The sequence below is a fragment of the Athene cunicularia genome (genome assembly GCF_003259725.1).
Source record: "Athene cunicularia isolate RWA chromosome Z unlocalized genomic scaffold, athCun1 chrZ_part2, whole genome shotgun sequence".
NCBI lineage: Eukaryota > Metazoa > Chordata > Aves > Strigiformes > Strigidae > Athene > Athene cunicularia.
Genome location: NW_020799143.1, coordinates 11,889,070 through 11,906,290, shown reverse-complemented (window position 1 = coordinate 11,906,290; position 17,221 = coordinate 11,889,070). Strand labels below are relative to the sequence as shown.

General features: G+C 37.0%; 1 protein-coding gene across 1 annotated transcript in view; it reads right to left on the bottom strand.

Annotated features, from left to right (window-relative positions):
* CDC14B (cell division cycle 14B) overlaps positions 1-17,221 on the bottom strand; it is a 59,888-nt gene that overhangs the window by 42,357 nt on the left and 310 nt on the right. The window contains 3 exon segments of the mRNA XM_026866035.1: positions 7,048-7,140; positions 8,881-8,956; positions 9,890-10,050. Of these exon segments, the coding sequence (XP_026721836.1) occupies positions 7,048-7,140; positions 8,881-8,956; positions 9,890-10,050 (330 nt within the window).

Here is a 17,221-nt window from a genome sequence, read left to right as displayed (position 1 = left end):
TATATATATATATATATATATAAATGATATATAACTGTACATAAAACAGTTTCTGACCAGGAGGAGGCTACTAAAGCCTTAAAAATTAACAATTTCACTGGAAGGATGTGGGTGAACAAAAGACTAAAGAAAGGCAGTAAAAAAGAGAGAGAAAGTAAAAGTGATCAGAGAGACCTGTAGTATACAGAAGTGTTGAAAGCCAGAAGGACTTTCTAAGGCAGTAAGCAGAACTGAAGTTTCAAAAGAGAATGGAAATGCTGATTGCATGAATAGCAAACCAAAGATATATTTATAAATTCGTAAGGTGTGTACTGGGAGGAGGAGGGGAACTGGGAAGATATAACCCCCAGAAATCAAAACATACAACAGCTGAAACCCATTTGTCCAGATGCCAGTTATATTCTATTTCTGCTGTGCTTTCTAAGCTGACAGAAACTTTCAGAAATAAAGTTGTTTTCTTGTTAATGCCAATAAAGCAACCACCAAGAAGTACTATTGAACAGATGAAAAATATTAAAATAAATTTCAAATAATGATATTAACTGTTACTTAGAAGAAGCAAGCATTTTCTGGGATAGTTTTTATCCATTCTTATATAAACAAATGGAGAAAAGTCTATTGGAATTTTACATTGATTTCCCAAGGGGCTCCCTTCCTGCAGGTCAGGGCAAATATTAAAAAGAAAGAAAGAAAGCAGTTTAAAAAAAACAAAACTTAGAGAATTTAGCAGACCTGAAATAAATAATTCACAAGTACAGTTGTATTGGTTTTAGAATCTTCCTACAGTCATACACAAGTGTAGATGGGTGTACACACGCACACACAAATACACACGGAGAAACTCATAAAATCCTTTACAAATCTTTTAGTTAAGTACCTTCCAGAAAAATTGTTACTGTAAGGAACCAAGATCTTTCAATCCAAAATAACATTTTACCACACTGTGTAATTACTTTTGTACCAACAATTTAGAAATTTCCTTTCTGTATGCATACAAAAAAATATTCTACTGAACTTTAAAATACTGACAGAAATTTGTGATTAACAGTTGAACCATTAACATTGCTCTAATCATCCTTTTCATTTAGGACATCTGTTTCTAATTAAGGGACTGCAGGCAGCTCTGTGAATGGTCAAGAACCATCCAAGCGTTGAGTACTGGGAAAGGTGCACTCAAGCACTGCTCTTGCCAATATTGCTGTGTAGTCAAACAGCTGCTGTAATGTTCACTGAATGAAATAGAAGGACTTGGTGACTCAGTCTTTATTTATGAGCATATAAAATCAACCATAGAATGAGAGTTCTTTTAGCAAGCCATGTTATTGATTCATATAAATGTTTTCAAACCAGCCCTATTTTTTAAGCAAAGGTTTCCTAGACTAGCGTTACAATCATGAAAACAGTATTCACAATGGGGTGAAAAGTATTCCTGGTAGAAAACGAAAGGAGTCTCTTGAAAAAAGGCATCTTAATCTTCAGTACATGGGATTGCCAAGTGAAACAGTAATGCTGCATGCAAGATAAAATATGTTGGATAATAATCACCTATGACATAGCTTAATTTTTTTCAGTAAAATTAAATAAGATATTTAAATAAGCTGTACTGTTAGAAACTGTATCAGCTCAAGTCTGTAAATAGCACTTTAAATTCATGACTATGATGTGCTTAGTGTAATCATGTTTATCCACCTGTTCACCCTTAATTGCAAAATCTACTTAAGATCGCTACCTAAATCACACATTTTACCAACCATACTGTCTTAAAAGCAACGAAATAATTAAATGATTCATTTTAAGCTGCTTACAAGCAAATTTCATGTGATAAAATTCCAAAAATGTCACTCACCAAAACAGCCTGAACTGCTGCAAACTGTAAATAATCACAACCCACCCATTTTGAACAAATACAAATAACTACTGTGTGTGACCAGACTCAAACACAAGCTCATATGCATACGTAATTTTACTATAACTTAAAAATATTAAATATTTTTTATTAAAACCTCCATTGGATAGCATAGTCAGTTAATACATTAATTTTTCTAGCAATATCGCTTAGAAAAAAAAAAGTTAAATACAGATTAAAATAGAAATATGTAACAAAATTAAAATAGAAATATATTAGAATAAAAAGCTTCCTGTATGGAATTGTGGTGTACTGAAGAAATGCACGTGGCCAACAGTCCCTTCATTAGCAGAAACAGTCATTAAGTGGATAAAAGTGGCAGAGAGGGAATAACTGATGAACTCTTTGTTCATCATGAACAAAAGCAAGAAACCTCCAGTTACCTTTTCAACAGGAGAAGGGAATTATAGAAAACCCTATTAGCTGGGAACTTGACTGGGCTGGGCACATCAGTACTTTAGGACAGCTGGGAAAGCAAGCTAGTACTATAGTGAGGGACTCACAAAGAGCAACCCTTCCTCTGCTATGGAGACAAGTGGTCTGGCAAGAACATCATGAGGAAGAACCTAGTACAAACCTCAGGGAGAAGCTGCTGTCATGAAGAGTAATCACAATTTTCCAAACACAACTCAGAGAAGGTAGCTTTTTAGAGGACACAAGCACAAATCAAGCCTCTTGTCCAGCTCGTCTCTGTGACTTGTCAAGCACAAACACCTCTTACCAAAATGTAGCTGAAGGTAAACTCGGTTTACCCACCTGTAATTTGAGCACTGTTGCAGTTACCCATTTACTGCCCCTCTGTCTGGACCACTAAACGAACAGGTCTGCCTGCTTTCCCACGGCTTGGTCAGAGATAGTTTGCAAATGAGATGTTAAGAACAAAGTGGTTCAACATCACACAAACAGGTGCTGATAGTGCAATCTTCAGCTTCTGCCCAGCATTAGGTCCACAGCTAGAAAGGACACTAACAAATTGAAAAGGCAAAAAAAACAGTACTGCAGATCAGAATGGGTGAAGGAAACGCTGCTTACCCTGAAGAAAGAAGATGAGAAAATAGACAAAGTACAGAGATGAGTCCTGGAGAAGGTGACCTGAATTACAGCAGTTCATGGGGCGGTACCCTCGGAGGGTCACCCTCCAAGTACATAATTAATGCCAGGCCTGAGAAAAAAAATACTGTTACTAAGTTAATGAACCTAAGGGGAAAGGGGGGAGCTTGGGAATTGGGTGAACAGGGCACAGAGGGTTCATATTCTTTCTTAGTATGGAAGGAGCAATGATGGAAGAAGCAGACTTTCCTCACCCACAGTCAAGATCCTGGCGAAAATCAAGAGAAGCCACTGTAGAGATCAACTCAGAAGATCACTGCTGCTTTGGTAGAGTGGTAAGGCCTGAACAGTGCAGATAGCTTCCGAGGAAAAGCAATTTTTCTTTAAAAGGTGAAGAAAAAAGATGGTTTTTTTCCCCCCTCCCTTCTTTCCCCTCACCCCCTCTGCCCAAATAAAGTGTAAACATTCAACCCCAACACACCGAATTCTGGCTACTCTTTTTTGGCAGAATGTGCCAAATTTATGCTAATCTACACAGAAAAACATTATTCCCATTATGCAGTATAACATCAGTAAAAATGAAACAAAATACAGAAACAAAATAGATGGAAGATGAACAATAAAGAAGTTAAGATCTAAATTGTTAAGATTTACACTAAAAAATCATATTTTATTCTAAAACTACATATATAACAACCTATTTGAAAACTTTGTTCTTCGCTTTTAAGGCCATGTTATACTAAAGAGGTCTGTAGCTTGAGTTAGGCTGTGATGTCACATGAAAGTACACCTGGAAGGAAGCAGCAGATGTGGGAGGGGGGAGAAAGAAGTGTGTAGCCTGGAGAGTTCAGAAACTATCTCCACTGAAGAGGAAGGAAAGACAAGTTAGATGAAGGGGAGGGGCGGAAACATTAAAACAGACCAACTGTGAAGAAAATACTGGGAACAGACTTTGCCTGTAACAAGAACACAAACAGCTGCCTTTACACTTCACCACAGTTAATGAAGACTTTCATAATTGTCTTAGTAGTAAAGATTATCATATCCCCACATGATATATGTACACATATATATATTTAAACAAAAGATGTTGAACAATAAACCATGCTAATATATGCATTGAAGCAGAAGCTAAATAATATTCTGTTTAAGAATATAAATTTAAGGTCAACAAGTCCTTAAAATGATAGATGTGGAAGTTTATGAGGACATGCAAGTTCCAGAGAACTTATGATATACAGTTCACTACAGTGTTACAGTTAAAATGTGACTGTGTTAAAAAAAGAGAACAAAATCAGAAAGCACATACACTTACGGTGCCTGTGCTATTCCTGAAAAGCTGGCAGCCTCTTATTCCTAACAAGTAACTTAAAGAACCTGTATATACAGAGAACCTTGCACCTAAACTATGCTTAAGTTATCAAAGGCCTTAAAACATGCACAGACAAGTATTATTTTCATGACTAACTCTGCAAAGGCTACTTTCCCTTTCTACTTCCTTGGTCTTGCAATCTGAACTCCTCCAACCTGATGCACTGCCATGCAGTTCCACAATCTAAGGTAAACTATTGAAATGGGAACCCACCAGGAAGCTAAAAAACCAAAATCAAATGAGAAAACACATTCAACCCACAGAAAATAAAATACAGTGGCAACCTACCACTTACACTGTAAGGGATCAAAAATTAAATGACAATACTCAGTTCAAGCAGCAAAGAGCAATACCAACAGGACATGGTCTGATTACCTAAAATTACAGAAAAGCTTCTTAGTTTTGACCAATAGCTGGATGGATCCTTCTTCATCAAAAAGCAAAGCACTCTGAACTGAAGTAGCAGGTGGATGCTTAAGCTTGCATATGTTCTAAATAAAGAAGGCCTCAATATTATTTCAGTCAGGAAATATGCTTATAAACATATATTTATCATGCATTCTGAACAGATCCTATACTACTGTTTGCCTCATAGAGAACAATCCAATTCTCCCTGTAGAAAGCAGAAACGTGGGACCTGTAACACTTCAGCAGTGAGTGCTGTAATTAAGCCTGCCTCTTCATGAAAGATCATTAAAGGGTGCCAGAGGGGGAACAGTCTTTGTTCTGTGATCTTTCTTCACTGGAATGCCTCTCACATCGATCTGGGAAGAAACTGTACCCTACTTTATAGAAAAAGCAGTACCAAAGCGTGTTGCTCTGGAAAGAAAATCAGCATCTAGCTAGAGCTACCTCACCATCTAGGACGTGGGATTATGCAAGACAGACATGCCCTCATTCAAGGAGGGGACTGACACTCACCTAGTGCTTCTGTTTGCCATTGGTGTTTAAGGGAAACCACTGAAACATTCAACTTGTACCTAATAACGTAAGCACGAGTCTCTGAACTCTGAAAATTACCAGTGATTTTCAGTAGTCTCTTTCTGCCATATGTCAGCTATCTGCAACTAACCCTCCCACATGCATTGCCTAGTACGTCATGATCTCATGCCATACTTCAGCTGGATCTGTAACATCCTTTCCATACTCTGCAACTCCCACCTCCTTCACCACGGTTCTCTGAACAGAAAAATGCCTACTCCTCTGTCCAACAGCCTCCATTTTTAATTACCATGCTTTGGACTGTCATAATCCATACAGATACATTTTAGAGGTTTACTCAAGCCTGCCCAAGCATTCCCCTTCAATTGCATGTTGTTATTGCAACATGGCAAGGCTACTAGATGATCAGGTTTGTGTCAGGTTTTTGTATACTTTACATAGTAAACCACAGTATTTTGTATTAGATTGTTTTGCTATTAATGTTCTGTACCATGGATTCTGCTCAAAATGTCAGCTGCTATGCTGCACAGTTCTACCACATATATTCAGAACAAAAGTTTAGGGAAAAACAAAACTCATTTCCCTCCAAATAATGGCTGATAACTGAAGCCAGTCCCCCTCTTGCTTTCTGAGCCTCCATCATGGTTAAGTCACTAGGAAGTAGTTTTCCTAAAAGTTGCAGCTGTTTTGCCAACACAATGCCTTAACTGAAAACAAGTTTGGTAAGTCACATTGCCAGTTTCCATGTGGTTTAAGAATGCAAAGGTTTACAGCAACATTCCTAAATGACTGTGTTTCAAATACGAAGGGCGATATGTTTTAATATCTAGTTCTTTATTTTTATTAAGTACTGTAGAAAATAGACAACAGAGAAAACCTAGGGAGCCAGGAATGCACCTCATGCATGATGTAGAGAGGCAGCAAGGAGCTAGCATCAGGGCAAGTACTGTATAGTGTTACAGCTAATAAATGGAATGACCTTAGGGTACACGAACTTTAACCCCTCAAATCTCCCACATCAAAAACCGCATAGGTTCTCACTTCATTTTATTACTCAGTAAACAAGAAAGTTACAATGAAGCTGTGTTACAAGCCAAAGCAAAACATGAATATGGCACATCACATGTTCATTCTGAAGCATTCAGCATTTTATTACTTGACTACACTTTTGTGTACCAAACACACTGCAGTTGTGGAGTAAAGCCAGTCATCTTCCCTTCTGCAGTCAGGAACCTGGCTAAGTACATTTCCAGCCACTTTGTATATTCCCAGGCTTTATACTGGCTCTAAGCCTACCACATGATCTCACTCCTTCTCCTAGGCTAACTGAAGAGATCACCTTACATTAGAAAAGCAGCAGCTGGGAAAGAACAAGTATATTTAAATGTGCATGAAATGGGAAATGATATACTGTACTTTGTGGAAGACACTATTTCTCTATTTTAGAAAAGAAAAAAGAGAGTATATGTGGATAGGGGAAAGGAAAAACATCAACATATTTGTAAATTAAAATATAAAGATTTTTTATTTCAGTGGTGCTCTTATTTCTTAGGAGCACAGACTGCAGTAGAAAAGAAATAAACCAAAACCAACACAACTTCATTCACCTGCGAGACTTTAAAAACTGTCTTAGTATGTGGTACCTTACTATAAAATACATGAGTAGGAAGATTATTCAAGAGAAAATAATTGTTCTTATCTTGCTGTTTTAAAAATTGAATATGAAAAAGTGAACACACTTAGCAAGCCGATGTAATGGAAAAATTTAAATACTTACTGCGTAGGAGCCTATGAGGAATGCAGCATTTGCTTGTTTTTTCTGATCAAAGCCAGTATAATGAATTATTTTCTTCCTTATCAATGAAAATGACTGTATCAAGAAATGAACAAGATTATGATTTTGTATTTTAGAGTTTTCATGCCTTCTTTTATAAAATTAGAGGAACACAGGGGTCTTTTACCAACTTTCTCTCACCTGTATTCAGAGGACCACGTACATTGTAGACTAGTCTCTTATAAGCTTTGGAAGACTGTTGAATCCCTGCCTAGATGTTCCACTATTTTCCCAGTATCCAGCTGCAATAACGTTTGATACAAATTACAGTAATCTTTCTTTTTCTCCTTAAATGCATTTAGTATTTCTGACTTCAAGCCCTATGTAGCAGATAGGCATTAACGGTAAGTAAATCCAAAGTGGCATTCTCAAAAACATCATGAGCATATTAAAGTTACAATGGTTTTGAAAACAGAATTTAGAATTCTTTTATTCTTACAGAAAACCTGACTAGATAAATTAACTAGTAGTTGTTTCTAAGGATCAGAACTACTGGAAAAATACAGATTAATTAATATTAGATTAAAATATTTTGAAAATATTTCTAAACTTTACAATAAACATCTTAAAATTTCATCTCAGCTTGGCATATAAGATTTCATCTCTACTTGGCATTGCCACATATCTGTAGTGGCAGCAAAAAATATCCTCTAACTGGCCCTCAAAACAAATTTTGATGTGCATGAAACTGTATACTTTGATCAACTGCTAAGCCATCATAAAATGTCACTATTTAAATAGCAATGTTACTTGTTCAAATGCTATTCAATGCACTCAAGACAAATAAACCCCAGATCACGAGCAGTACTATTTTCTCATTAACACTAACACGACTCTCCAGTATCAAACTCAAGATACTCAAAGGGATTATAATATAGACTCGTGTTGCTTCAGAGCATCCTGTAAACAAAAATCAGAGAATCTCATCTCCAGAAAACCTGTTCATAGTGCCACAGGGACAAAGCAAGTCTGAATTATGCAAACTAATATCAGTGACAGACATCAAGGCATTAAAAAAAAAAAAGGTATCTGTTAAAACTATAATATTCTGCATACTTACCAGTTTTCACAGTTCAGTGGCAGTTTCAACATCTAAGCAGTTTTGAAGAGGTAAACTGTGATTCACATTAATGCTAATAAGCTTTTTTAATCTGCCTAATATGTTTTATACTCCAACATCTGTTAGAGGTCAACTAACTATGTTAATTAATAGAGAAATATCTGTTTTAAAGACACTATGCTCTATCAAGATCCTAATCCTGAAAACTGCTGAGCACCCCTCAGAGAAGATAATTTGCAATAGGAGCACAGCAGTCTCTTTCAGGACAATGTCATAAACACTATCAAAGATCAAATGTTTCTTCTTACCAAAGAGATGTCAGGACCAGATGAGAAGCCTAAGTCAAACAAAAACTATCTCAAATAAAAATGTGTTGCATTGCACCCTCAAGCACACTCCACACTGGCAGATTGCCAAGAAGACTGAATGCCAGGGGGGGAGCTTTTAATCTAAAGATGTCTGTTCCCATTTAGCAACTGATCTTTTAGGAGTTTAACATCAGTTATTGCCACAGTGGTGCATCTTCTGGATCTTAAAAGTGAGTTTTCTCTCCTGATCCTTCTTTGCCCTAAATTCACCTTGATAAAACTCAGCATTTATATTCAAAACTTAGCTGGATTAGGAACCCAGGAAAGCACCTGAGCAAAAAAACTTTCGGCCCATTTGGTTTTGTTCTTTAAAAAGTCAAGAATATTGAATAAAAAAACAGGTGTTACCTTTAATTTCTTATTTAGCTTGCAGCAGTATCTGTAGACCATTGCAAGATTGAGTGGCCCAAAGTCTGCATAGAAGCTGGTGGGAGAAAGGCAAAAAATTGTACATAACCTCTGTAAATGCCTTTTTTTAGTTAATCAGATGCACAAAGCAAGGAGTAATAATACGCGTGATATATGTGCATCGTTCTAAAAACAAGAATGCCTTCTTACATACATATTATTTTGTTGGAATTAAGTTTTGTCATCTTTACACAGGGAGTAAAACTTTCTTCTTCGTTTTCCACACACCACCACTCAAAAGCAAACTGGAATACTCAAAGGCCTGAAAAATTCTCACTGTATCACTCTGTGACACCAGTTTAGAAACTATTTTAAGAAAAACCCAAAAGCTTTACTTTAAGAGAAGGTAATTAATATTGCTAGACAAAAGTGAACACAGAGAATAAAGATTGATTAGTACTTTCAAAACCAGCAAGCACACTCTTGGTCAGAAATATTTAAAGAATTAGCAGTAATGCAGATCACATACAAAGGCATATGTTGTTCACTACATGGGAAATAATATATCCATTGTCAGTTCATAAAGGCTTGAATTGATTTTGTCAGTTTTTTCTCTTATTCTAGGAAGTTTAGACATTCCACTTAATACTCAAGCAACCAAAGACATCCCCTTCAGCTCAGCAGTCCACTGTGCACTTCTGAATATATATTTTTGCATCATGTTCCTGTGTCTTCTAACAAGAATGGGTACAGTGAAAACTTCTGCTTTGAAAAGATTTTTAAGAAACCCTGATGGGAAGCCAAAAAAACATTATAAGACATATAAATCATCATGGCAGAGAAGCCTGAGAGGACCAAACTCGTGTAATTAGTTCTATAATGGGAACGGTATGTTTCCCTCAGTTACATTTAAAAACAGAATGTCAGTCAGACTGGTTTGTCATTGCTGTTGTTCTGACTAATTTATTTCAGAAAAAAAAAAAAATTGAAAAAGTAAATCTGTACTTACTTCTCATATACAAGTTCATCATCTGTGCAGAAATAATGGGTATTTGCAGCTCCACTCTTTGGTTTTTGGCAGAGAATTGCAAAATAAAGGCGATCTGAAATGCAACAAAATGTAAAGCTTTTACAAACACACACTTTTCTGCTGAAAATCTTAAGTATTACCTGTCAACAGAACAACTTTAAATGGTTTAAAATGAACCAAATCTTCTTTTAAATATTAATGAACAAGATATTATTACTCTCTGGAGTTAAGCAACAAGGCACACAAAGATTAAGGCTTTTTGCTCAGCAGTGTTTCTGTAATCCAGAACTCTTCGGTGTTCTTTCCCAAACAAAGCGTTCCCAGGAAAACTACCTGTTTGACGACTTTGCAGTATAGCAGGAGCCCAACCGCACCGAGGTACACAGCAGGGACCTACCTCCTTTTGGCAACAGACCCCACCTGTTGCATTCCAAATACCAACACACCGCCCCCCGCCCCAAGCTAAGACACAAAGCCCTCACCACCTCCTAACACCTATGTTAAACTAAGCGGCAAGGCACGCTGTGCCGAAACACGGGCACTTCCCATCTCTCCCTAAAACGATGATCTCAGCAGTAGTGGTGTGCAATCTAAGCCTGCAGGCGACAGATGCCGGAGGGCTGCGAGGGGCAAGGCGGGAGCACCAGCGGAGGAGCCACCACCTGGATATCCATCCCCAAACACATCCCCATCCCCACTCCTGCTGCCCCTTCAAAGCCTGTGTGCATGCAGGCAAGCAGGAAGCACCTTGTGCTTGCCCTGGCTTCCTTTCTCAAGCTGAGGGGAAAAAAAAAATACGCCAGTGGTATTCACATAGATATAAATTATTTTTATGGCTGGGGGAGCTGTTGCCCCAGTGAACTTTAAGCACCAACTGTGCTGCTGATGTCAACTGCTGTGCTCGAGGTAATTGGTCAATAAAAATCGAGGCCTTGCAGCACCGCAGCAATACTTTTCTTCCTTCTGCTGAAAAAATATCATAATAAAATATGTGGATTAAAATACAAACCTAAAAAAAAATTATTTTTTGCAAACTAGTTGCCTGGAACAGATATATTATTTAAATACAAAAGCAGATCACCTACATATGAGCATAAAATTTCAAAGCATAATTTCCGATCAAGAAAAACTGTATCTCCTTTTCCAGAGAGCAGGAAAAAAAAAAAATCACTTTATGTTTCAAAACAGAATCCTCCATGACTAGCACTTAGTAAACATTACTTGTATCTTGAAAATACAGTGAAGTATGCCATGAAAGGAGTCCCCACATCTGCCTTTCAACACTCACATGCTCCGTGCTCACCTGTGCACTGTGATATCTCAGGGGGTGGAGGCAGACACCACCACCAAAAAGTATACATTTGCTAAATGCACATTTCAGTACAACAGCAGCCTGATGTGAATGGTCTGGCTTAAACATTTAAAGGTCGGGGCAACCAGCAGGGTGTACAGTAACTCCTGAGCAAGTCAGGCACCTACTTCCTGACTCTCTCAGCAGAAGCAAAGCACCAAACTTGCTTAATTTCTGATAGTCATATCTTGTAGGCACAGCAGCTGCAGTAGTACCTGGGAGCTGCACTACCTACTTAGGAACTTCTGTACCTCCCAGCATTTACCAAAGCATCTCCTGAGAACAAGCCAAAGGATAAATTTTAGAGTAATGCTGTGCATTTTTAAGAAGTGACTAAACTGGCCCACAAAAATACATGTGGAGAAGCAAGTGCACCGATACTCCAACTGGCACAAAGTACACTATGGGGAAAACTGCTCTACAGAAGACAGTCCTGGGAAAGTGTTTAGGATAAGACTTTGGGGGTGGAGGGAGCCCCAGCCATTGACAACTCTCTAGCATCTGTCCCCACCACTGTGTTACTCCCCTCTGCTGTGTCAAGGTGGGTCTGTGTAAATCAAAAATGGTAACAGGTATCCTAACACAGTATTTAAAAACAAAACAAAACAAACCTTCTTTGCTGGTTTTACTCCCCTCTGCCCTAAGAATGACAGCTAACCTGTGTGTGTGTGAGGACTGAGGGCAAAGGAGGAAGCAGAAAGGAGAACTGAGAGGATATGATATCTAGAGATTGTGTTTAAACTGGCATTGCTAGATCAAACACATGTCACACTACTGCCCCAAGCTATAACTTCACACCACTTTTAAACTGATTTAATGGCTAGCTGCCACCAGGTTCCTTACAAGAAAAAGTTTTCTTCTGAGTTAGCTCACTAAGGGGTTAACAGTGGGACTACACAGCCAGAATTTTTCACTCAATGGCATTTGTTCTTTAGGTCCAGTTTAATTATTAACTTAGACTGAGCTCTCCGTGTACACAAACAACATCTGCATTGAAGACTGGGCAGAATGGCTGTGTATTCAAACTGACATGCTATGTTCTTGCACACCAGCTTCTCCACACAAACTTCACATCACTTTTGAAAATATAAAAGCACTACACAAAGAGTAATCCAAAATCCTCAAATACAAAAGGAGGATCAAAGTGAAAGGAAATATATTTGCACAGGTCAAAGACCTATAATAATTTATTCTTTTGCTCCTAAACAGGATTTGGCATAACATAATCACTTGCTTCCTCAGCGCTCCTACTTTTACTGAAAATCTTTTGCAACTTTTACAAAAATGTCCAACAAAAATAAGAATTCCTATCTTGAGTGAACAGTTCAAATTGCTGTTGGCATTCATTTCTTCACTGGCATCTCTGGATCATGTTAGATGTTGCTATTTTTAAAACACCTGAAAGAAACTTGAATTTAATGAATTTACACAATTACCACACAATATCAGCAGTGCATGTGAAATGCCAATATCTTGACAAGCTGCTGATTCCTGTGCATCGCTAACAATTGCTCCCTATCATGTAAACATGTTCCATGTTTTCTGTAGGAAGATTTTAGAAATGAGCTACACAGAGGTCCTTTCCCATAAGCATATCTACCTTTCTACTGGCTTATCGGTTTGATATCAGACTAATACTCTATTACTCACCATGTCTGTTTTTACCCGGTTTTTTGCAAACACATTCCTAGCTCTGTTTAGCCAAAAATTAGTTTGTTGATTTCTTAACAGGAGTAACACATGGTGAGAAAGGAGAATTCCTTCATTAAGGATCTGATTGCAAGATGAGGGCTTATGCATAAAATACACCAGAGCACTGATTAATTGATTTCACTAGGACTCCACAAAGGTTTGGACTGCAGGAACAAGGCTTCCATTTTATTATTTTTATGCTTTCTTTGATAATTTTTGGGTTTTAGTATTTCACCTACATATAGTGTGCTTGAGCACTTCCAGATTCCAGCATATTTCTGGTAAAAGGTCTTCCTAAAACTATCAAACTAGAGCAGACCTTTCTAATTGTCTCTTGAAAGAATGAGAGAGTAGGGCTCACTGCCTTACAGGCTGCATCTGCACTGCAATTAGAAGACATGTCTGCAGCATGTTAGGTATACTTCAGTTAGACTTAATTTTGTTAGCCTCATATAATAAAACAGTTAAAATACAGAAATACGGATGTCACAGTAGGCAATTAATTTCAGTAAGCATCGAACATACAACAAAACAAGACTGCATACTCCTAACCGAGGACTATGTTACCATAGCTCTGCTACTGCTGGAACATGAACTAGTGAGATTAAAGCTAGCACAAGCGTGTCTACACAAGCTATAATAATCACACATCTGCAGTGTGCTTACAGGAGGAAAAGCATTTTGCTTGTTTTTCAGATCTAGAGTGTTCTGTGGAAATAGATGTGTAGAAAACTGAGAGCTACTGCTTCAAAATGATATTAATGTGAATATAGAGATGACAAAATAATCTCCTTCCCTTTACTCTCAATAAGCCGGATGCTTCTCAGGATCTGCTGCACAAGCCTTCAAGAAAGACATTTTGGTAATTTGAGAGACAACTAAATACCAAGCAGGCACTCACTTCAGGGCAAGTCTGCATATGATCAGAAAAGGTTATTTCACAAAAAGATAAATTCTACAGTTCCATTGTTAAACAGATGCCTTAAATGAGAAAGTCAGAGGAGACTGACATTACAACAAAAAACGGTCTGTTTTGAATTACCAGGAATGTAAGCAGGGAGTTATTTACTATTGTAAAAGAAGTCTATTTCTAAATTCAGAGTTGGTGCATGTGGTATTTTGTTGCATTTGCTTTAAAAGATTCTAAAATACCAGGAAGATGCATGAGAAAACATAAAAGACTAATTCTGTTGCAATGTCAAGACAAAAAGCAAAATTGTACAAGATTTTCTTTTTAGCCATTCTATCCTTGAAAAGATTAATTCACTCATCACTATGATGACAGAGCTGACAATTAGAACAACAGCAGGGCCTCTAAAAAGATAATGAAAGCACACTAAAAAGCTAGAGGAACTTTTTATTTAATAGAAAACCATGAAAAAAATTGTTTTCAGGGCCACATCACAAATGATCAACAATGCTGTGTTACTTTACTTGAGTCCTTGCATTCTGCTGTTCTAGTCTGGTACACAACACTATGTATGTTCCATGCACTTTCAGTGCTGCATTAGATACTAAAAGCCTTAAACTCATATTTAAAATCTTAACTTTGAGAAAGACTTGCAAGTAATTGAGGTCTTATTAATAAAAGAGTAAATACAACTTTTCTACTGAGATAGTTGTATACTGAAAACTAACTGAAAGTATTGATAGTCAAAATGTTGGAAAGCTTAATGATACTCAGTGGAAGTGTGTTTAGCATTAAAAAAATTTTTTTTTTATACATAATACATAAAGTTTCTAATGACAAGCCAGCAATATTAGAAAAACAAAAGACAATTCAATGGTTTGAAAAAAAAACAATGCAAAAAAAAAAACCAAACCCAAAACCCTGACCTATCAATGAACATATTAAACCAAATGCTATTTCACAAAAACCAAGTGGCAGTACAACAATCCTATCAGGAAAAAAACAGGAATATACAGTACAGTTTAGAGCACCCTTTAAGATGTGAGTTCCTTACTGTAAACAAACTGGATGTACATTTAGCAGAAGGACTAACAAATGTCAAGAAATGCCCCACGGTGTTACATCATGTAAAATTTAATTACATGTATAGTTATTGTAGTTACTTCATTTTCAAATTAACTACTGAAAAGAGGTGAGAGAGAAACACACACCTTTTGCCCGAGGTTTACGCATTATAATTCTACATCTTTAAAATGTTTTTTATGAATTCAGCAGCCAAGGAAAGGAAATCAACAGCTTTCAAGCATCTCACACTCAACTGTTACATTTTCTTTAGATCATATATATTCTTTCAGAGATCAGAATAATATGGAAATATGCTTCTAATAAACATAAGAAATGCAGTCAGTTTCAGCAAACTGAATTCATACCAGCAAGTCTCATGCATTAGTTGACAAAGAGAAAATGGTAAGGCTTACAGTGCAGCTTAACAGACCGAAACAATTTTTTTACAAGAGAAGCTTTTCTAAACTAGTCCTAATAGTAAACAAAAAATTTAGATGATTCTGATTAAAAAATTTTCTGACATACGGCTGATGCATACAATTCATTAGGAAATAAATAATTACTGTATTTTTGGTATAAAATCCATGCAAATAATGGATTACAAACTTTGCTGTTTATGAGTAACATCACACAAGAAAAGATCCATAAATCTTTACAGCTATTCATGTCTGTTTTCTGCCTGTCTTTTAGCAAAGATGAAAATGAGGGTAGCCTGCAACGTTCTTAATGTTACTGTTCTTAACGTTCTTAATTCTTACTGTTTCTGTAAGAACGTAAGCTAACGCAGATCTCTCAGCCTTTACAGAGGCTAAAATATTTACCAGCATGTCCATTTGCAAGAATAAGGCCTTATGCTTTACATCCAATCCAGAACTATTAAATCATTTCTCAGAACTGCATTATGAGAAGGCAGAACTGACAGTTCAAAACTTGAAATAACTTTTAAAACAACTGAATAAAAAGGTAAGGTTGTGGGCTTTTTCTTTCATAGTTTCTCTTTTAAAAAATACATATGACATACCAGCGTAACAACAATTAGACTATAATTGTTCCATTTCTGGAAGCTTGTAAACAGCAGGCACTGTGCATGGTAAGAAAAGACTAATTGAAACATTATTAAATAATTTTTTGCATTTTAATCAGGTTTGTTATACTGTGTACTGCTGCATAAGGTGAAATTCCACTGAGAAAATGCAAGTCAAAGCCTAGGTGCTCTCCTGTATTATTTAAATAGGTGAACATTTCTTTGGAGGAGAAAATACAGTAATTTAAGGGGCCTGTTGATGCCAGACGTGCATTATCAGGCCCAAGCAACTGCCTCATGAGAATGATTAGATGGAGCTGTTTGCTGGAGATCTGAGCTGGACAGGTCTGCATGGTATTCTAAGTAGTGAAATGCCTTTAATATCAAAAAGTCATCACCTGCCAAATGAAGGGTTTTTACATTTAACCTTAAAACTGCACCACCATCATATCCTGTATAAATGGTTGCAGTTATAGAAAAATACATATCTGGAGTAATTGTAACATTAGAGTTCTGCATTTAAGAACACCATTATGTTTCTCTATGTAGGCAGGAATATTTAGGATTTTATTCCCTGACAGTATTAGAGCTTTTTAAAAAAAGAAATCTGGTATGCTTTGGGAGTTTACATTCTTCCTACATGGCTATACCCAATTTTCAAAACAAAATCTTATGGTTGTTTTTATTTATTGTATATTTATTGTTATCTAGGAAACACACCAGTTAATTTAAGGAACCCTGTTTCTTGACACAGGTAAAACTGGTGCCTTTTGTCTGCTTTTGCTCTTTGTATTTTCACTTTCTCTGACTACAGACAATTCTCCATGTCCTTCACAGAGAAGCGATGGGGCTTATTTCTTGTCTTCTAAGAGAAGTTGTAAATATTACCATTCTCAGATTCTGATAGAGGACATGAAAAGTAATTTGTATTTTTCTGCTTTTAGGCAAACTACTCTCGAGCATGTCTTTTAGCTGGGGAACTCAAACCGAAATCCCGATTATTTTGGCTGTGATGCAGTTTGCTTCTCCACAGAGGCTGTTTCTGTGCCAAAACAAAGCATGCCTCAAATCATAAGGCCACGAAAAGGACAGAGAATACTGAGCAAACCTGCCTGCTTGAAGCTGTTGGCACTCGACTGTCGAGAAGAGGTGTGAGGCTTGTCCATTATTTTACTCATTAGCCGGCAAGCACAGCGTTAGGAGAAAGATGTATCCCCAATACAGAGAGAAATATGTTATATCCCCCCCCCCCCCCCCCCCCCCCCCCCC